At 35.9% G+C, this 23,156-nt stretch overlaps 1 protein-coding gene across 3 annotated transcripts in view; it reads right to left on the bottom strand.

Moving 5' to 3' along the window:
• Positions 1 to 23,156, bottom strand: part of LOC136040810 (cholinesterase-like) — a 90,437-nt gene that overhangs the window by 10,908 nt on the left and 56,373 nt on the right. For all 3 annotated transcript variants that reach the window (XM_065725141.1, XM_065725143.1, XM_065725142.1), the window contains exons 7-9: positions 11,587 to 11,749; positions 4,208 to 4,401; positions 1,993 to 2,119 (exon numbers count right to left, since the gene is read on the bottom strand). In XM_065725141.1, the coding sequence (XP_065581213.1) occupies positions 1,993 to 2,119; positions 4,208 to 4,401; positions 11,587 to 11,749 (484 nt within the window). The remainder of the gene's footprint in view (positions 1 to 1,992; positions 2,120 to 4,207; positions 4,402 to 11,586; positions 11,750 to 23,156) is intronic.

The raw sequence follows: 23,156 nt of genomic DNA, 5'->3' as shown, positions 1-23,156 counted from the left end.
GTAGGAAGGGGGGGGGGAAGTTTAAAACACAATAAAATGCAGAATCATACAAAAATGGCACACTATTACCAAATTATTGGAAAAGTGGTTTTTATGATGCCAAAATTGACCTCAAAATTTATGTAGCTTTTCTCACTTATTTTAAAAGTATGAAGAATCATAAATTAATTTTGATTTATAGAGACTTCCATATGCAGTTTTGTAGATATGGGTAGTAGGGGGCAGCAAATCCCCTCAGACCCAAGTTCGCCCCCCCCCCCTAAAATCTAGTTTCTTCAAAAATCTTGTCAAAACTAAAATAAGCCTGTATAATTCAAGCATCCACAGAAACGGGTAAGTTTTCGCTAGTATATCTCTACCTTTATAGTACTATATGGCTCAATTTTCAGTTTTTATTGTCGTTTTCATCTGATTTGGGAAAATTGCCTGCAACATTGCCCCACCCCTTCACCTTCATTTTTTTGACGTAATTACGTCATTGAGTAAGAACTCATTGTAACACCAAGTCGCCTGAGGCAAACACAGCTGGAGAAGCTACTCCTTCACCTCTTCAACTTATTCAAACCTTTTTATCATGCAAAGTCAGGAACCTAGATTTATAAAGCTCTGTGTTCTCTCATTTTATTCTTTTTTGTTCCTCATTTTATGCTCGAATTTCCTGTTTATTTTAGCTAATCTGGATCCTAACACCCTGGTGGGTGGCAATTTCAATGGAAATCAGCACCATTGGTAGGGACTGTAAATTCCAATGGGTACCTTTTACCTTTTTTTACCTTTTTTTACCTTTTACCATCTTCTTTACCTTTTACTATCTTCCTTTATTGGAAGATAGTAAAATATACAAATTCTTACGTATGTCTGTCTTGTGAATATCGCTTTAAAGAAATAAAAACTTGAGGGTCATTTCTCTAGAAACTAAGGTCATTTCTCAAGAAAGGTCATTTGACCTTTCTTTACTTTTACCTTTCTTTACCTTTTAAAGGTTCTTTACTTTTTACCATCTCTGGGAAATTGAGAAATTTGGACTAAAAATACATTTTATGAATCATTGCACTCTACAGTAAATCTTCTGGATCCTGCTTTTCATAGAATGCTTTATTATAATGTTCGAGGAAAAACTAACTATAGGATCTTAAAAATAAAGAAATACTATTTAGCATTCAGAAGCGAAAATACTATCTGCCATTTTTCGATATATTTGGCATAGAAATTCCAAAATCTTTATATAAAAAATTATTAAATATAATTATTAAATACAAAACTATTTTGATATTCGAGTTCCTATTTGGTAACGTAGCCTTTATATATACAAATTCTTACGTATGTCTGTTCCTATTTGGTAACGTAACCTTTATATATACAAATTCTTACGTATGTCTGTCTTATGAATATCGCTTTAAAGAAATAAAAACTTGAGGGTCATTTCTCTAGAAACTTATTGAAACTTTATTTGATGCTTTAGTTGCAATCTACCTTAAAATGTAATTTTGAAAGGCGCATCAATAGGCTGTTAATATATTCCTGTTTATTTTACCTTGTCTGGATCCTAACAACTTGATGGGTGGAAATTTCTTATAAATTTTGTTCCTCAGTTGTTGTTTTTTTCGAAAAATTTCGTCAAAAAGAAATTTTGACAACATTTGAAAAACTAAACCTTTATAGTTTAGGGGGCGAAAACAAATTTAAAATATTGAAAAGTTGTTCTCCTTTACTGAACTTCTAATTTTCAGACATTTATTAAACTCTCATATTTTTATGCTCTTGCAAAAATTAGATATCCAAACTAGTTTCAAAATCTAAAAAATTTGAGTTTTTTTTTAGACTACCTGGACCTGACAGACCTGTATTTTCACCTCATTAAACCTTTGAAAAAGAAAATACGCCAAGGCTTTTTTTAAGCAATCAGCGTTTTAGAGTGAGCTCAAAGCACAGCCACTTAAAAACCCCAACAAACGCTTATAATATATAACAAGAAAATCCCGCCGGGCTTACTTCTTACTGTTGTTAATTCTTCTTCTGTAGTTCGTGAAGTGTATTCATAAGCATAAACGGTGGTTTTTGACTTCAAATATTGCAGAAGAACATGATGAGGACCTTTGAAACACGAATCGGAATAGAACTGAAAAAGAAAGTTTGAAATATAAAAGTCAAGAAGCCATATTGCGTTTTTGACATTAAATATTGTAGAAGAACATGGTGAGGACCTTTGAAACACAAATCGAAATAGAACTGAAAAAGAAAGGTTGAAATATAAAAGTCAAGAAGCCATATTGCGTTTTTGACTTCAAATATTGTAGAAGAAGATGATGAGGACCTTTGAAACACGAATCGGAATAGAACTGAAAACGAAAGTTTGATATATAAAAGTCAAGAAGCCATTTTGCGTAAAAGTTACGTACATAGAGCACAGGAAATTTAGATTATAATACATTTTCCCTACATCGCTTTTTACTGATGCAGCGCAATTGAGTTGCCTATGATATCCCTCCCACCTCCAGTAAATTCTTGAGTTCTGTTACTAGATAAATTTGAAAGCCCCCCTATTTTATTTCCTTTTTACATTCAGTTTACTTCCTTTTATAGCTTCATCCTTACCAAGGGGTCACATGCTACAGCGTCACTCAATTAAGTTTTTACAGTATTCAATAGCCATTCTCGTAAAACTTACGGACAAATTTAAGGACCTTTGAAACAAGAATCGGAATAGAACTGAAAAAGAAAGTTTGAAATATAAAAGTCAAGAAGCCAATATTGCTTAAAATTTACAAACATAGAACAAAAATAATAACACATAAAACACAACGATAGCAACATAAAACATAAAACAAAAACAAATGATATAAAAAAAAAGATTTATGAAGAACTAGATTAAAGAAGAAAGAAACTTTATACGGTATTCTTCATCATATATAATGCTAAAAAAAAAAAAAAAAAAAAAAAAAAAAAATCAAAAGTTCAGACGTAATTTAGGCGGCAACCCACATGTCGCACCCCAAAAATTTGTTCCCTCAAGTTATTAAAAAGTAGTTTTTATGGCTACCAACTATTAAAATTTAAAGGACCACACAGGAGATATTTGAAGAGCAGGCTTTGAAAAAAAAAGGCTACGGTAAAACACCTCATGGCAGTTTGATTTGATAGCATTTATACCAGTACTTCTAAGAGAGATCAAAATCACCTACAGCATAGACTCTCAAAACTGCGACAACTAGCCAAAGCTTCTACCCTTACACTAAGACAGCTGTTGGCTGCCATATATAAAGCTGTTAGGTCTTTAGTTTCTCCATTGAACCGTCGTCTGCTGCTCCATAAACTATTTCACAAAAATTTCCATCCGTCTTCAAAAATTTCAAGTTCTGAACTTTTAAATTTCATATCCAGCTGTTCTTGGAAAGTTCCTCTCAAATTGTAAGAGAGAAGTTATCACCATTTCACACTGGATATACGAGACAGTAGTCTTCATTGGTAAGATAAATAACAACTATAAGGTATTTTTGTACAAGATAAGTAAAGTTAAGTTAAAGTAAGTGTATAAGTTATAAGTATAATTTGTATAAGTTAAAATAATAATAACAATATAAATAACAATCATTATAAATAACAACTATAAGATACCAAAAAAAGGTATTTGAAAATGAATATACCCGAAAATGTAGGGCCTGGGGGGGCAAACTGAAGTTTAGGGGGCAGTTTTCCCCCTGTCCCGTTGCAAATTATGCTCCTGGTTAGCGGGGCAGAGGTCAAAAAATAGTCTATAGGTTTATGTGGAATTCAAAAGGTAATTCGACCGTTAGCTGTCTGACCTTGTCAATTGTTGCAAATTGACAGGATGACCATAAAACAAATAGCTGCTACATAGCTATCGCAGGTGTGAGAGTCAATACCATATCTGATTTCGAGTCCTTTTAGCAGTACTGATAAAAATATCCGAAAATCAAACTGCTATCAGTTATTTTACCTTAGTTTTTTAACATTTAATAGCAAATCAATGTTAGAAGCACGAAAAATCTAGGGGGACAATAGCCGACCTCCTCAACTGACATGCCTTCAATGAGCTCTACCCAAAATTTATTTTTACCAAAAAATCCAAACTCCGTGATACTGTTATACATATCAGACTCTGCACATTTGCCCCCCCCCCCTTTCTAAACTGTCAGCAACAGTACTTCCGTTAATATTTTGCTCAATCCTATAACACAGTATTTACCCTTGACATTTCTTTTTCCAAAGACAGTTTATCTCCATAGACAGCCTTATCGGAGTAGTGGTATCGAATGGCCCTGTAAACAAAGGGTAAAGCGTCTTTGAACTTATATTCCGCTGCAATTGTTGGGACTGACGCTGTCAAAAAGTAGTTTTCCAGTTCTTCAAATGATCTTTTTCGGTGCAGCTTCAATAATTCTGAAAAAAGAACATTTTTAGTAAAATTGGAGCTGTTGATCCACTCTGGTCTACAGTGATTTCTACTCTGTTTAAATATATTTCAATCTTTTAACCAGAGACGGTTTAATGAGATAGGGAGGGGTCAGAAGGGGAACTTGCCCCGGGCACAGAAATAGTATGGGTGCAAAATTTCAAATAAACAATGTAACGAATATAATCATTTTGTTGTTTTGAAACTATATTTTTGTTAAAATAAAGTAGAGCTACTGATAATAAAGAAAATAATGTATAAATAATGAATAATAAAATAATAATAACTAAAATGATTAGATTAAAATAGTTGACAATAACTAAATAAGTTAAATAATTAATTAATTAATCGAAAATAATTTGACAATGAATGTAAATTTTGTTAAAATTTGCCCTGAAATTTTGCAGGAGACAGGAAGGGAGGAAGGCTAATCAAGATTTTCACCCAGGCAAAAGAGGGACCAGTACCACCATTACGTTTATGAAGGCACCATTACGTGCCTTCAGAAACAAGGGCTTTTGCGACAAGCTGTCACTTACACCAAAAGGAAAAAGTACTTTTATTATCATATTCATTAGTTGCAGATATATCAATTCACCGAATCAGAGCTATGATATCACTTGGATTTTTTGTTAGAGAAGGATCTAAAGTAAAAAAAAAAAAAAAAAAAACTTTTTTCGAGGATTTTCAGCCAATTTTCAATGCCTTTTTAATTTATATGCCCTGTAGACCGATTTTCGAAAATTCAAATCTTCAGATTGGTGGAGCTGAATCTCAACTTGGAATAATAGCAAAATTGTCTTGGTGATAAATAATCAGAGACTAGTAAAAGTGCAAAGCCGTTAATTTTGCCAAATCAAAATTGCAAAATTAATAGCAAAATTGCCGTTTTTGGTAATATATTAAAACCGTGAGGGAGCAGAAAATAGCAGAAAAAGTCCAAATTTTTACAGGAAATTTAGACCTCAAGGTAGAACATAGAGCTGACGAATTCTAAGACAGAATCGTGGAGACTATCAAAGTAAGGAAAAGGTGGCAATTTACAAACAGATAGTCAAACAAATGAATAGTCAAATCATTTGTTTTATCGGCAAATAAAATGCTTCTCAACTATCTTGTTCGCTCGCTCCCCTCCCCCAGATGGTAGAATTAGAGAAGAGAATATTTCTAATTTAATCTGGTCTGGTCCCTGATACACCTGCCAACTTTCATCGTACTAGCTTATCTGGAAGCGCCTGAACTAGCAAAACCGGGACCGACAGACGGACAAAAATTGCGATTGCTATATGTCACTTGGTAAATACCAAGTGCCATAAAAAGGTGGCAATTTACGAACAGATTACACCAAAAAGAAAAACGGTTCAAAAGGTAGGTTTGGAGTAGCAACATCGGGGGGAGGCTTGTTTTAAATTTGGGTGGAATAAAGAGGATTTGAAAAATTTATTGTTGGTAATAGTGGATAGTTTGGATTTAGGTGAGAGAAGGAAATTTTTGGGAGAGTTTATGCTGGCGACTGGCCCCTAATTTTGCTCTATGTGTGGATGGCGAATGAGAATTTACTTCATTTTGTATCCGAGTATGAAGAGCTGTCTGAGATGCGGAATGAATATTTTGGGCGAGTGCTTGGGAGTGAATGCTGGTTCATTGAGCGAATGGCTGAGAGGAACGCATGTGCTATCAAACAGTTGTGTAAGTTTCTCCTTTTAGGGATTAAACATAGGGAATCATGTTTGAGGGAATAGCTTGTTACGGTTTTAGGATTTGGATTTTATTATGATTCGTGTTTGTTGGTTAAAATTTTGAACCTTGGTGTTTTCTTTTCGCTTTTGCTGGTCTTTTTTATTTATTACATAAGAAAACTAGTTTTTTTAACTGAAAGTAAGGAGCGACATTAAAACTTAAAACGAACAGAAATTGCCCCGTATATGAAATGGGCTGTCCCCTCCACAATCCCACGCTCTTTACGCTAAAGCTTTTAATTGTTTTAAAAAGCAGAATTGCGGCAAAGAGTCAAACTTTAGCGTAAAGAGCGAGGGATTGCGGAGGGGACAACCCATTTCATATACGGAGTAATTTCTGTTCGTTTTAAGTTTTAATGTCGCTCCTTACTTTCAGTTAAAAAAAACTAGTTTTCTTATGTAATTTCTGAACGTTTTGTAATTAATGCATGTTTGATTTTGGCTCTTCACACATAAATTATTTAAATGAAATTTGCATATTAATTCCTTTTTTGGCTAAATGGCTTTCTCTTAGTTTTGATCAGACGATTTTGAGAAATAAGGGATGGGGTTGCCATGCAATTTTTCGGTCACATAAAAAGGCAACTATAAATTTTAATTTTAACTAATCTTTTATTAGTAAAAAATATACGTAACTTAAGAATTAACTTACGTAACAAACATTTATATTCTTTCATTTTTATTATGTATATGAGGGGGTTTGTACCCTCGTTAATACCTCGTTCTTTACACTAAATCGTAAGTTTTGTCCCAATTCTTTAAGAATGACCCCTGAATCAGAAAGGCCGTAGAATAAATAGTTGAAATTACTAAAAATACTATAGCATAAAGAGCGAGGTATTTATCTCCTCCTAAATACCTCGCTCTTTATGCTAAAGTATTTTTAGAACCCCTCATATGCGTAATAATCTCTGTTCGTTTTAAGTTCCAATGCTACTCTTTACTTTCAATTGAAAAAAACTTTTCCATGTTTATTTTTTCATTGTTTTTTTATGGTAATTTTAGAAAATCCTGCGCCCTTTTCATTGAGTTTCTGTTCCCCCATGAAATATTTCTCCAAAAAAAAGAGATTCTCCCACATAGCCCTCCCCTCAACCCCACCCCCAAAACCAAAAAAAATCCCCTGAAAACGACTGTACACTTCCCAATAACCATTATTATATATAAACAATGGTCGAAGTTTGTAACTTGCAGCCCCTCCCCCAGGGACTGTGGGGGAGTAAGTGATTCCCAAAGACATAGTTGTTATGGTTTTTGACTATGCGGAACAAAATGGCTATCTCAAAATTTTGATCTGGTTGACCTTGGAGAAAAAATGAGCGTGTGAGGGGGCCTAGGTGCCCTCCATTTTTTTGTCACTTAAAAAGGGCACTAGAACTTTTCATTTCCGTTAGAATGCGCCCTCTTGCGACATTCTAGGACCACTTGGTCGATACGATGACCCCTGGGGAAATAAAAAGAACAACAAACAAATGAACACGCACCCGTGATTTGTCTTCTGGCAAAAAATACGAAATTCCACATTTTTGTAGATAGGAGCTTGAAAATTTGGCTACACGGTTATCTGATACGCCGAATGCGATGGTGTGATTTTCGGTAAGATTTTGTGACTTTTAGGGGGTGTTTTCCCCTATTTTCTAAAATAAGGCAAATTTTTTCAGGCTCGTAACTTTTGATGACAAAGACTAAATTTGATGAAACTTATATATTTAAAATAAGCATGAAAATCTGATTCTTTTGATGTATATTTTAGCATCAAAATTCCGTTTTTTAGAGTTTCGTTTACTATTGAGCCGGGTCGCTCCTTACTACAGTTCGTTACCACGAACTGTTTGATATTATCTAAAGTTGAATTTTGTTCCTGAGCTTTGTTTGTAGACTGTATAATGTTTTGCTATGGCCCGAGCGCTTTTTGCAATATATCTTATCTTATGTTGGGTAATAGAGTCGAAGAGATGTTTGATTAAAAAGAAGGATTTATTCACTGGACAGAACAAAGAAGAATAATAGCTTTTTAAGCGGCAAAAAAAACAAATTATGCGTCTGCATCTATAAAAACCGGAACTTCGGTCTCAAAAATCAGATTTTTACTTTTTCGGAAAAAACAGTCTAAGCTTTCCGTGGGGCATCTCTAAAAAGCGAAGGGTTCAGGTTGAAAGGGTGAATTCTATAAGGCCCAGCAGCTATTGGTGCTAATTTCTTCCTCTTTGGGGGAGGGTGTCAAGGCAATGGGCCTTTATGGCCTCAGTCTAAACTCAGTTTGTGACTTGACTTACAACAATTATAATAAAATAGGCTCCTTTAAAATCCTGATAAGTTCCATAGATATCATTCACTGTAGGTTTTTCTCAACGAGTTCACTTCCCTTGAACGTTCAAACATCGAATATCCCTTGGGCGTACACCAGGTAGTATATTGGGACCTACACTTTTCATTCTTTACATAAATGACTCAGGAGACAATATTGCGAGTCCTCCGCATTAATTTGCCAATGACACTACGACAAATGTAGTCATCCCAAAACATGAAGACCCAATCCAAGCATCCTTGCACCTATAAACGGATCTTTAAGAAATAAAAAAGTGGTCCAAAGCCTGGATGTTCAGTGTCAATGCATTCAAAGCAGAGGAGCTGATGATATCCCGATCAAAAGTGCCATGCATACACCGTAACTTCATCTTCTTGAAGCTATAAAAAATAAGTCTACGAGCTTCGTCTCCTCGGAATCCACTCGGTTATAGATCTCTCTTGGAAAACCCACCTCGGTCGGCTGAAAACTTCCTGCCCAAGGAAGCAGGGAAGCATCTTCCCTTTGAAAACGTTGTCGCCACCACTGCAAAATATTCAGAATACAGCTAATTGAGCAGGTTCAGTTGGTCCTCACAACTCTCTTTGGTCTGTTAGTGAAGGGCTTGATGTAGCTTCGATGGATGTTTTCTTTAAGTATATAAAACGGGTCTCCTTCACTAGAACTTTCTCGCATTTCTCTTAAGCTGGCGAGCACCTTCCCTATGAGAACGCTGTTGCCACCACTGCAAAATATCCAGAATAGGACTAATAAGAGAGGTTCAGATGCTCCCCACGACTCTTCTGTCAGTTAGTGAGGGGTTTACAGGGAGGGTGTACAGCACAGAATGGCTGGCCCTCATCCCCCCATTACACTTCCTGGCTGAAGGGTCTTGAGACGGAGATCAGCAACGCTGGTTCGGACCTTAAGGGTCTAGTACCGCATTCTTTACCTTTTTTTACCTTTTAATGAGGGGTCTGATGTAGCCTTGATGGCTGTTTTCTTCAAGTATATAAATTCCCCTCCTTCACAAGAGCTTTCTCGTGTCGTCCCTCCCCCTTTTCCAACCGAAAAGACAGACACGAAGGCACACATCTCTGTCCAATTATCTTGAGGCTGGCATACCGAGAGCACTCTATTTGAAGAACAGCTTCATTCAGTATTGCACTTCGATTTGGAATGACCTTCCTTGAAACATTATCCCTAAAATTTTCTCTGTTGACTCTTTCAAAAGAAGGTTCAACAGTCATCTAAATCCTAAATGAAAGATTGGCTTTACGTCAGATATTTGATTGTACCTCGTGCCACAAATTTGGAAATAACAAATGTAGTTGATATAAGTCTACCCTGTTTAGTTTCGTAGTTGAGGGAACTAATTGGAATTATCAGGGTTTGTCTTTTAGGGGGAGAGGGTAGTTCTTTCTTCGATTCTCACAAAAGAGTAAACACGACGAGGACGGTGGTGGTAATTTATAACACCTCTCTGTCATCCGACAGACTCCTCGGTAAGTTTATTTTAATACAGATGTCCAAGGAACTGAAACTAAGAGAATGTCCAGTAACTCAGGGAACTTAGAAAGGCCGTCAGAACTTAAATATTCTAAATACTCATGAGGAAATACATGAAGCTTTGATGGTCGGAAGCTGAAGCGTAAATGAAACTTTCCAAACGAAAACTGTTTTCTGCATACACATTCCATAAGACACCGTGGTCAAAATTAGCATAAAACACGTTCGTCACATCAAATAATATTCTCGTAAACTTATATATTTGTGATGGGAAGCATCATTGGTATACAGTATCAAGTATGCATTGATATGCGGACAAGACTTTCTAACTATTCAGTAAACGGTTAATTTATTGGTATTTTTCGTATCAAAGAATTGTCTCTTGTCTACAATATTTAGATGTCACTGCTAACAATTGTACCACATTCTGTTCAGCACAGCCGGTTCAGCTTTTATGTTTTAAATATTTTTCGTTGCACTATAGCGGCCACGAAAAAACGTTTCCGATAAAGAAATTTATAATATCAAATGATATTAATATATGATTATATATATGATATAATATAATAATTGTAATATGCTTTTCTGGAATCGATTCAAAAGACCTGATCGAGCAAAGATTCGTGCTATATTTTTCCCTTTCGCCAAATATGTGTGCCACATACCAGAGAGAATAAAAAAGTTGAATAAAAATTCTTAAGTGATTAAGTATGGGGAGATGGTGATTAAAACTACTAGTACATCTTATTAGTGTCTTGGTGACTTCATTATAAAAGTAGAAATTCAAAGAAAATTTTATATTTAATATGATTAACAGGTCAAAAGAATAGATAGAATTATACACTAAAACAGAATAAAATAATAGTTAATCAGTGTTTTTATATTCAAGATTTTAGGTCAAAACTCGATGACTTAGGAAAATATTGGAGGGACAGGTAGGCTTTATTAATTAAGATTGGTAGCCCAAATGGGGACAGAACAGTGTTTTATTTACCCTCCACTCATTCTGAAGTATTTAAAAAGAAAATTATACAATATTTTTGTTAGGTTATAGCAGTCACAATGCACGCTAGATGACGTTGATGAACTTTCTTTCGACGCTTGTTTCCACTCTAAGTATCCAATACTCTTTGCCATAAAACCACCATGAACTCAAACCTTATTATTGGTTATAGCATAGCAGATACAAAAATCACAAATTCAGAATTCTGTGAAAAAAGAAAAAAAACAGAAGGTCAAATTTGGTTTTTAGTGCTCTAGTTTGAAATATAATTCAGTTGTCAATTTTTGGTCCTCTTTTAGGCTATACTTATTATTAGATAACCCTTATTTTTAGGTAGCCTCTACCTTCAGGCTAGTATTAGGATAGCTCTTATTAGTCTACGTTTGCATGTTGCTGCCGCTATCTTGCTAATTCTTTTTTTCCTTTTTTTTTTACATTTTTGCGCTTTTTGGTTCTGTACGCAGGTTTTCAAATTAAAATAAATAAAATAAATAAAATTAAAAATTAAAAAAATTAAAAATTAAAATTAAAAATTAAATAAATAAATCAAATTAGACAAGCTTAATGTTTCAATTTTTCTAGAGCGCAATCAAATTACGATAAATGAGTTACAAAAATCTTAAATCTTGCTTACCCAGCATTTTTTTGCCTTCTATATCAGATATTCCAGCAATAACAGGCCTCTTTTTGAAATCACCTCTTTGTAGGTATATTTGTGGATCTTTTGGTAAAATGGCCTTATCAGTTGGTAAAAAATTATCTATAGTAGGTGCGAAAAGGTCCGTTATATTTCCCTCCTGAAAAAAAAAGTAATCAAAGCATCAGTAGAAATGTAAGTCAGGACAGGGCCGTTTAAAAGGAGGGGAAACAGGGGAAAGCTTGGCCGGACACTTTGGAAGAGAGGGGAGGCACCAGGGTTTATGGGTTGCTGCGGCTGAGGCTTCTGTTTTCTTAATTGTGTTTGAGTCGGGAGGAGGGCGCCAATTGATACCCTCTGGTTCGCGTAGCATATGGTTTTCAAGCTTAATTTAAACACTGGCAATACTTCTTATCTTCAAATAGCCTATGATTAATGAAAGATTTTGAATAATGACAACATTAAAAACAGAAAAAAAAACACAAGGGCTTTAGTAATGGATCTAAAATTAGCTAGCAAAAAATAGTGAAAAAACTACCATTAACATTAGAATTTAGACTTTTAGAATTTTAGACTATTAGAATTTTAGACTTTTAGCTCTTAAAACGTTAAATTTTTACGTTTAATTTTTACGTTAAATTTTAAAACGTTTAGTTTTAAAAAACGTTTGTTTTTTAAAGACAGCTATCTCTCTTGCTTTTCTTAGAGAAATCTCCAAAATCTCCTTTCACACAAAGTACGTAATTTCCTATGCTTAAGTGAACATAACCTTTCATAGTTAAGCAGGGCCTTTCACACTAGGCTAACGCAAAAATCTATAAGAACATCATAGTCATTATTCAAAATCCATACAATCATCATAAGCAAATTTTTCAAAAATTAAAAATATAACGTAACACAAATACAACAATTTCCATAACGTAACATAAACCTTTGTAACCGAGGAGTTTCCTATACTTAGAAGCCATGTACACCTGGTTGGGCGTACCAAGCGTGATGTAACGCCTGGGGGAGCGTTTTGGAGAGTGTGCCATGCGGGGCGGAACTGTGCAGCACACGTGGAGTTCCAAAATTCATACCAGATGGCAGGAAGTAGAAAATCCCTTATTCGTAATATAATATTCACACTTGAGGCTATTTCGCAAAATCTACTTTGCGGATTAAAACGGCTCCATAAAAATACTTAACGTAGTCTTATTGTAGGCTTGTTACAGCGCAATGGATTGATGGATGTTTGCTAATACTGGGCCCCGGTTTGATCCACCCGCAGCAAGGTTGGACGACAAGCTTGCTATGTCACTATAAAAAAGATGCAGCACCTAAAACGCCGATTCGACACCCTATGCGCCAGCAATGGCTCTGCTGGATCTTTATGCTTTTTAGTCTTATGTTATGCAAGTGTGAAACGTGATGCGCAAGGACGTGATGCCCTGCGACGTGATGTACAAGACCCACAAATCAAACGCGTTCTGCTTTTACACCTCTCACTAAATGACTGACATTATTTCGAAACAGTAGTTTTCATTCAGACAAAGCAAAACAGTAATTTGTAAACACAACATGCTCAGAAACCATTAAGGGAATCGTACGAGATAAAGTAAAACACGGATATCGAGTGCTCTATCTAAATTTGGAAATTAACAAATGATCTGTAGCCAATGGTGAAAGTACTTGTTGGACTTGAAATAAATTGCATCAGTGCCTGCAGCCTAGTAAAGAACGGACCACGGTCCATAGTAAGTGAAAATAATAAAACACGCGTTTTGGAAGTATTAATATTTCCAAATTGTTTCCAATGCGACATTATTTCGAAAATGTTAATATTCATTCTCAACAGAAGAGTGACTTTTAATACTGTGAGAAATTTCTAAGAATTTCGAAAAAGAGCTAAAAGCCCTTAAAGATTGAAGTTCAAATTACCACAGCTGGAAAACCTTGATATGCCGAACGTGCTTGACACCGAAGCAAAAATTTTATGCCTTAATAAAAAACCTTAGGTTTATTCATACCCGAAAACCAAGACTTCCCCAAGATGTTTCCTTTGTTTCAAAATTAAGAAGTTTTGTGGTGGTACCACATTTTCCTTAGCGTTACCACGTTGAACCGTGAAAGCAAAAAACAAACTAGTAAGTTAAATTTGACAGAATCTTGTGATAAATAAAAATTGATGAATGAAGCCTGAACAACCCGTCGATTCCCAAAGAAAACTACACATTCGAGAGAAAGTTAGACCTTCTTAAAATTTTTGATGGACATTGTTTTTAGCTTTTTTCTGTTAATTTTTATCATTTTTTGTTATTTTTTCTTTTTCGAGCTTGGTGTCCGCTACTATAAAAAAGCATAACAGCATAGAAACTGAATCCCCGATTTTGCCAAGTAGGAACATACATGGGTGTTTAGCCTCTTACTTAATTAATTCAAAGAAGAGATGTAATTTATGATGTCCTTGGTACTTTAACGGGAGCCTTACGGCCCCCTGCCTTAAACTTTAAGCAGCTGAGCAGCTAATTTTATACAAGTGCTGCTAGCCTCCTAGCTAGCAGTAAGCCTCCTTCCATCAAAGGTCCACCAACCAGCATGATTCTGGTTGGTATTCATTATCAATTCTGGATACTAAATATGGAGAAGGAGATTCCGTGATTTTAACAACTTACAGCTAAAACTATGAATGTTTTTACAACAATTTCAACTTTTTAACAAGAAATATGAACTCTTTCATTAATCGAAACATACCCAGTTAATCTTATGAAGTTAGGTATAATCCTAATGAAAAATTTAAATAAAAAAAAGACTAGTTTTTTAACTGAAAGTAAGGAGCGACATTAAAACTTAAAACGAACAGAAATTACTCCGTATATGAAATGGGTTGTCCCCTCCTCAACGCCTCGCTCTTTACGCTGAAGTTTTTAATTGTTTTAAAAAATAGAATTGTGGCAAAGAGTCAAACTTTAGCTTAAAGAGCGAGGGATTGAGGAGGGGACAACAGATTTCATATACGGAGTAATTTCTGTTCGTTTTAAGTTTTAATGTCACTCCTTACTTTCAGTTAAAAAACTAGGTTTTTTTTAATTTAATTTCTGAACGTTTTTAAATTAATACATGTTTGATTTTGGCTTTCCGCACATAAATTATTAAAACGAAATTTGCATATTAATTCTTTTTTTGGCTAAATGGCTTTCTCTTAGTTTTGATCAGACGATTTTGAGAAATAAGGGGGGGAGAGGAGGCCTAGTTACCCTCCAATTTTTCGGTTACTTAAAAAGGCAACTAGAACTTTTAATTTTTAACGAACGTTTTTAATAGTAAAAAATAACTTTAACTTAAGAATTAACTTACGTAACAAACTTTTATATTCTTATATTTTTATTATGTATATGAGGGGGTTTGTCCCCTTGTTAATACCTCGCTCTTTACACTAAATCTTAAGTTTTGTCCCAATTCTTTAAGAATGACCCCTGAATCAGAAAGGCCGTAGAATAATAGTTACTTTACTTTACTTAATACTTTAGCATAAAGAGCGAGGTATTTATCTCCTCCTAAATACCTCGCTCTTTATGCTAAAGTATTTTTAAAACCCCTCATATGCGTAATAATCTCTGTTCGTTTTCAGTTTTAATGCTACTCCTTACTTTCAATTGAAAAAACTTTTTCATGTTTATTTTTTCATTGTTTTTTTTTATAGTAATGCTAGAAAATACTGCGCCCTTTTCATTAAATTTCTTTTCCCCCATGATATATTCCTCCAAGGAAAGATCCTCCCACATAGCCTTCTCCCCTCAACCCCACCCCCAAAACCAAAAAAAATCCCCTGAAAACGTCTGTACACTCCGCAATAACCATTACTGTAGGTAAACACTGGTCAAAGTCTGTAACTGTCAGCCCCTCCCCAAGGGACTGTGGGGGAGTAAGTCATCCCCAAAGACATAGTTATTATGATTTTCGACTATGCAAAACAAAATGGCTATCTTGAAATTTTGACCCGTTGACTTTGGGAAACAAATGAGCGTGGGAGGGGTGTCTAGGTGCCCTCCAATTTTTTTGGTCACTTAAAAAGGGCACTAGAACTTTTTTATTTTCGTTATAATGAGCCTCTTGCGACATTCTAGGACCACTTGGTCGACACGATGACCCCTGAAAAAAAAACAAACAAACAAATACGCACCCGTGATCTGTCTTCTGGCAAAAAATACGAAATTCCACATTTTTGCAGATTGGAGCTTGAAATTTTTGCTGTAGGATCTTCTGATACGCTGAATGCGATGGTGTTATTTTCGTTGAGATTCTATGACTTTTAGGGGGTGTTTCCCCCTATTTTTCAAAATAAGGCACATTTTCTCAGGCTCGTAACTTTTGATGATTAAGATGATATAGACTAAATTTGATGAAACTTATATATTTAAAATCAGCATGAAAATCCGATTCTTTTGATGTATCTTTTAGCATCAAAATTCCGTTTTTTAGAGTTTCGTTTAATATTGAGCCGGGTCGGTCCTTACCACAGTTCGTTACCACGAACTGCTTGATACAATCTTAATTTTATATAATAATTCGGGTTATATATTTGCCAATTAGAGGGAGTGGGGATAAAGCTTTAGACAGCATCCCTAACCTAACATAACCTATCCTAAAATTACCCCTACCCCACCCATAATGTGCAAATATATAGCCCAAATTATCCCCAATGCATTCCATCATTCGTCACTTGTCTTTATTGCTATGAAACCGGTTTTCTTAGGTAAAACCTATGCGTAATTCTTGAGTGTGTTTCGTTTAATTAACAAGTACCAAAAAATATGTTCTTTAACGACAGTTTTCATTTATTTATTTTTTTTAGCCAACCCCTCGGAACATGTTTTGGGGTATACGACTTTTCCCAAGGAATTTGCTTTCTCTTGAAAATATATACGCTATTAGGAGTTGATGAAGAAATCAAATATGTAACATTGCAAATTCAAAGGATGATCGTTCAAGTTTGGCAGAAGCGTTTTGTAGCTTAGCTTGTAGATATATTTGTTGTATATATATAATTCATAGCCTCGCCCATTACACCACACAGAAAACGAGCAGTTTCGAGAATCGTGAACACCAGGTGAACATAATATACACCAGGTAGTGCGTTCCATCCGTGCGGAATTGCGCCAAGTGTGGTGGAACTAATTCCACAATTTTGAAAGTTTTCAAAAAGCTATTACTAGTTGTAGTGTCCTATGGCGGCGCAGTGGATTTGACCTTAGCTTGGTAATACGGGACCCAGAGATCAAATCACGCTGCAGGAATGCACTGCAGGCCGACGCAGGGACCTTAGTAGTCAAGAAGCGTCGTTAATTCTTAAATAAAAATAATAAACTAGTTGTAGTTGTAGGAACGCCCATAGGTAAACAAATTCATCAAGGTGCTTCTTGAAAATACATTACGGTTAAGTTTTTAAAGAAACCTGATTATATAATTTCAACGAAATGGATTCTTCAAAAAATGTTCAAGGGCAATTTTGGAAATGATAATCAGAGTTCCAGGTATTGATTGAGGTAATGGCATCATCCAATCAACTAATTATGACGCAATACCAGAACATTGCAACAATGAAACTGCTTTTGTGATTTAAGCCTAAAAAAATCAACTCGTTATGCATTGAAGTTGGCACGTACTTATGATTATAAAACTCACTTGGAAGCTGTCGCGTGAGCACGTTTCTTGATCAAATTTTTTGGTAGATGATCAAATTTTCAATGGACAAATCCCTAGTCAGCTTAATAAATCTAGTCTAAAGAGTTAAAACATTTTCAACTTTTACATTCGAAGTCCCTAGATTACGAAAACAAAGAAAAAAAATTCTGCCAAAACTGTAGACAATAGGAGAACAAAATTACTTGGAAACGCTGAAAAATTAAAAAACTTGTTTGGTATTTATGTGGGTACTTGTGTATTATTTAGAACATACTCAATAAGTAAAGTTAGGTTCTTTCGTGAAAAATAATATGAAAAAAACTTCGTTTTCTTAAAGAGTTAAAGAGGCTGCGTCCCAAAGTCGAACCTTAAAACGTACAGGAATTAGGAGAGGCAGTTTGGGGGCTGCCGCCCCCCACACCCCCCGCTTTTAAAGACTCTTTTGTACAGGTTTTTTGTTGTGGGGGGACTTCATTGTTACTAATTACTAGTTTCGGCGCAATGGTTCTCCTGTCCTCTTGTGTGTAACATTTTTCGAATTTATTCCATTATTGATTCATTTCAATTTTTTGTTAATTAAAAGAGGGCCTTTCCGAAGCCAAGAGCGGGGGTTAGGGGGGTCACGGGGGCGGCAGCCCCCCTACAACAAAAAACCTGTACAAAAGAGTCTTTAAAAGCGGGGGGTTTGGGGGGCGGCAGCCCCCAAACTGCCTCTCCTAAGTCCTGTACGTTTTAAGGTTCGACTTTGGGACGCAGCCTCTTTAACTCTTTAAGAAAACGAAGTTTTTTTCATATTATTTCTGTACGTTTTTCTACAATCCATGGTGGATGTAATTTAATAATAATTTTCCATGTTTATTTTCTCGCTTTCTGTATCAATAAATTCAAACTGACAAAATTATCTAATTTTAATAATTTTAATAGTTTAGCAGCTTAATTAAAAATTTAGCAGCTAGTGGGTTTTACCCACCCGCCTCCGGTTTATGGGCCCAGCGCGCTTCCGCTGCGCCAAGCTGCTGTTATGCTTGTTATCAAACAAGTTATTACAATAGAAAATTTCACCAACGACTTCAATTAGGAAATCAATTTAAATGGTTCTTTTAACTTGCTTCCATCAAGCCTTACTCCCGCTTCAGTATAAATTCTTTTGAACATTCCAGTATGTAATTCTGATCACATGTTTCCATGTATATTTTCTCCATTTCTGTATCAATAAATTCAAACTGACAAAATTACCTAATTTTACAAATTTTAAAAAGCTAGCAGCTAGCAGTTAGCTAGAAAAAAAAGCTAGAAGCTAGCAGCTAGCATTACCTCTGGGTAATGGGCGCAGCACGCTTCCGCTGCGCCAAGCCGCTGTTAGTGTAGGAATTTTTCAAACAAGTGATGTTATTACAAGAAAAAATTTTACCTTCAATGGGGAAATGGGTTTTTCTAAGCTAGAAAATCGGGGGGTTAAGATTTTCCTACGAAACTTTCCAGGAAAATTACTCGGAGAATTCCGCGTCGAATGAGTCTTCGTACACCCAGATCCGATGTCGGCTGTGACCTCTAGGCGTGGCAGAAATAAAAAAAAGGGTTTCTGTCATTTTTCTCAAATAAAAATTTTACGGATTAAGACAGAATTTTTTGAAGCTTTCAGTCAGTCTCACCATGTCGAGCTGATCATTTTGATGTACTTGATGTTGAAATTCGTAACTTTTAACAACAAAAAACTTAACATGGGCTCTTATAGGGAACTGGGGTTTTTCTAAGCTAGAAAATCGGGGGGTTAAGATTTTCCGATGAAACTTTCAAGCAAAATTACTCGTAGAATTCCGCGTCGAATGAGTCTTCGTACACCCAGATCCGATATCGGCTGTGACCTGTAGGCGTGGCAGAAAAAAAAGAATATGAACATTAAGTGGCTATGCGTGGTTTCTGGAAAACAGGGAAGGAGTTATCGGATCGAGCTGAAATTTCGCGGATAAGCTCCTGGGCCCTAGGGGACCTTAACTTGTGAATTTCAGCCCGATCGGACAACGTTAAAGGGGGGCTGGGGTTGGTGGGTCGAAACTTTCGGCCAGATTTTCCCCATGAAGGAAAAGTCGGAGGGGGATGAAATTTGGCAGGTTTCTTAGTTGCAGCTCGGGCTACGAAATGCATCCCTCCCCATCCCTCTGCGACCACTGGAACCGAAGATCGCTTAACATTGTCGTGGTTCGCCTCTTTAAAGAGGCACGAGTGTGCCTCCTTGAACAAACTACGATGCAGGTACATTTTAATTAGGTGAACCTAATCTAACCTGAATGTTCCTTCTAGTAATAGTATAAAGTAATGTCATATTGTAAGAGTCAGTAAGAGACTGACTGTTTTGTTGTGGGCAACAACCCCTTATCCCCCTATCCTGGAAAAATATAATAGCCTCTTTTTCAGTCTTTGACAAATCCCCAATGTTCATTTCAAAATCCATGTTCAGACACTATCTTCGATCACTATGCGTAACAAACTAAATTTAGTTTTGTCTTTGTGGCTATGAAACCGGATTTTCTCACAAAATGTACCTGCATCGTAGTTTGTTTCGCGAAAGAACCAAACTTCACTTATTAAGTGTGTTCTGAATAATACACAAGTACCCTTATGTGTTACTTTATTAACAAAATTATGAAAACTACAACAAAGAATTATGGAAGGGGGGCCACCCAGGGCGTATTATACTAAATACGTAACCTAATCTAACCAAAATACCAACCAAATATTTAATTAAAATATAGCTACAATGTATTTTCCCAGCAAGCCGAAACTATTTGTCTGGTATTAACACCGTGAAAATCTGGTAATGTATTCCAGATTTACCAGAATTACCAGATTTACCAGAATTACCGGAATTACCAGATTCTGGTAATTCCGTATGTGTGTTCTGGGCGGCCTGCTTTAATTCTTTGTCGTAGTTTCCACAATTTTGTCATTAAAGTATTATATTCCCGTCATATTTTGGTTTATTTCATTAGGATTAACCAACTTCATTTCTTGAGTGGCGTCACTATAATCCACAAGTACCCTCGATTCACACCTTCCAATAAATCACCTTCCAATTAAATCTTCTGCAACAACATCCATCCACTCAGTATTCACAAGCTCTTCCACTTTTCACTATCACTCATATACACTATCTTTTTCCACTATAAAAAAACTAATCAACTCAATTCTTTCTCTCTTCTTTCTTCTTTACAGAACATTTTCGCCCAATTTCATCAATATTAACACAACAGCGCCTTCTCTCGTCTCATCTCCGGTGTAGTTTAATAGGGGTTTAAGGTCAAATCCGCAAAAACTAGATGATGTTAGTGTTTGGTTGGGTTTTCGTTCAAAATCTCATTCTCATAAGTTTCCCGTACTCATTAGCCATAGTCGAACATTACATTCACAGTCCTTGTATTTCAACTTAGAACTTAGAATTTGCCTTTTATTTCGACCTAGAATAGCACATTGAATCCATTTTTCGGCGGCAGTTTCAAATATAATATTCTAATGCTCTTCAATACCGAATTAACCAGCTGTCAGCTTCTAATCATTTAGTTTATTGATCAAAATGCCCCTTACCATTCTTGATCACAAGGTAAATCACAATGAAAAACACCAAAATTTGATGAAAATATACCCTTTAGAAGCAAAATTATGGAAACTACGGCAATGAATTATGGAAAGCAGGCCATCCATTACATTATATTAAATACCTAAATATTTCATTACAATATACCTGCATCGTAGCTTATTTCACTGAAGAACAGGCTAATTAAGGGTGTGCAAAAGCACAGGATGATTGGCTCCCCGCCCCCCATTGCACTTCCTGGCTGAAGGGCCAAGAAACGAAGATCAGCACCGCCGGTAGGGACTGTAAAGTCTAATGCCGTATTCTTTACCTTTTTTTAACAAGCTAATTATAACTGAATGCGAGAAAAAACCGGTTTACTTGGATCAAACAAAGCAAACTTCTTGAGTGTGTTTTCGAAATAAATATAACTAACCTAAGAAGAATTCAACCATAGAAGAATTCAAGTTTGGTTTTGCAAAGACGTTATTGGTCTGGATTGTTAACAAGTACCTTAAGAAAGTTAAAATAATTTCATATAGTCACTCAAAACATTGAATTTACCAATTTCTTCGTCAAAATGAGAACAACGAAGTTTTCCCTGTTGTCGAAAAACTACAAAATATCGATTTGATATCAACATTTAACAAATGGAACGTCTGCTGTGTCAACAGAGAATGAAATAAAATCACGTAACTCCTTGTTGTCAGCCTAGTTTTTCCTGTTGTGCCGACAGAGATGCTATTTCAAACGCGGTATCAATTATACTTCGCTGCTTTCTTCAACCCAAAAATGAACCCAATATTTGTTGTCTAGTCTAACATAGAGCAGGTTTCTGGTAAAACAGGAATACTACTTCGCTATTATTTTCACCGAGTAATACCATAAATTGTTTATATGGTTCACAACCTGTTTTATAGGTTTCCTTCATTTAACTAGTTTCTCCTTTGTCAATTTAGTCCAGATCTCTGACTCAGGGTTTTTTTCGTCTGTTTGGTAGCTTCGAATTCCGGTTTTGATCCATACTCGGGTATTATTATGCGAAAATTATTCAACCCGTCATCATCACATTGTTCGAGGCTACGGAGTAGTCCATATTTCGGAGTTAGAAATACTATGAACAGGGGCCTGAAATTCCGGGTGGAAGAGAGGAGGAGGTAGGCAAAGGGGGAGTCTAATTTCCCAAGTCAAGTGAAAATGATCAAATAAACAAGAGCAAAGAGCTCATATGGCACTTGTGACGAGGCCGGAAGAGCCACGAGCTCATATGGTATGAGCTCTGACAAAATTCTAAGAATCAATAGATTGATTTAAAAGGAAAATCAGAGGCTTAATGCCGGTCGGGATTTAAAATAAGAGCTCCGAGTCACGAGGTCCTTCTAAATATCAAAATTAAGTAAGATACGATCACCCACTCGTAAGTTATAAATACCTAATTTTTTCTAATTTTTCCTCTCCCTTCAGCCCCCCCCCAGATAGTCGAATCGGGAAAAACGACTTTATTGTCAATTTGTTCAGCTACCTCACACGCCTACCAATTTTCATCGTCCTAGCACGTCCAGAAGCACCAAACTAGCCAAAGCACTGAGCCCCACCCCTTAACTAACCCAAAGAGAGCAGATCCAGTACAATTACGTCAATCACGTATCTAGGACTTTTGGTCATTTTCTCCATCGAGTTTCATTCCGATCCCTCCACTCTAAGCGTTTTCAAAGATTTAATGCCCCCCCCCCAACTCCCCCTAATTCACCAGATCCGGCCGGTATTTAAAATAAGAGCTCTGAGACACAATATCATCCTAAATATTAAATTTCATTAAGATCCGATCATCCGTTCGTAAGTTGAAAATACCTCATTTTTCTATTTTTTTCGATTTAACCGTCCCAACACTACCCCCCCCCCCAGATGATCGAATCGGGGAAATAACAATTTCTAATTTAATCTGGTATGGTTCCTGATACGCCTGCCAAATTTCATCGTCCTATCTTACCTGGAAGTGCCTAAACTAGCAAAACCGGGACCGACAGGATTTGCAATCGTTATATGTCACTTAGTAAATACCAAGTGACATAAAAATGAGCAATATACTACCATAAAGGCAAAGGTGTACTAAAGAAAACAGATCTGTTTCTGTGGGTGCTTGAATTATGTGGCCTTGTCTTAATTTTGAAAAGATTTTTAAAGATGCTAAATTTCAGCTAAAGGGCAAACAAGAGTCCGGGGGGGGGCAGCTGCCCCCCCCCGACTCATAGAAAATTAGGCCCATGACTGTTAGGTAAAATATTTTCTATTGTCTGTCTGTCATTTCTACTACTTGTTTTACTGCATATGA

This window comes from Artemia franciscana, chromosome 21 (genome assembly GCF_032884065.1).
Source record: "Artemia franciscana chromosome 21, ASM3288406v1, whole genome shotgun sequence".
In the NCBI taxonomy this organism is placed as follows: domain Eukaryota; kingdom Metazoa; phylum Arthropoda; class Branchiopoda; order Anostraca; family Artemiidae; genus Artemia; species Artemia franciscana.
This window is presented reverse-complemented; position numbering and strand designations above follow the sequence as displayed.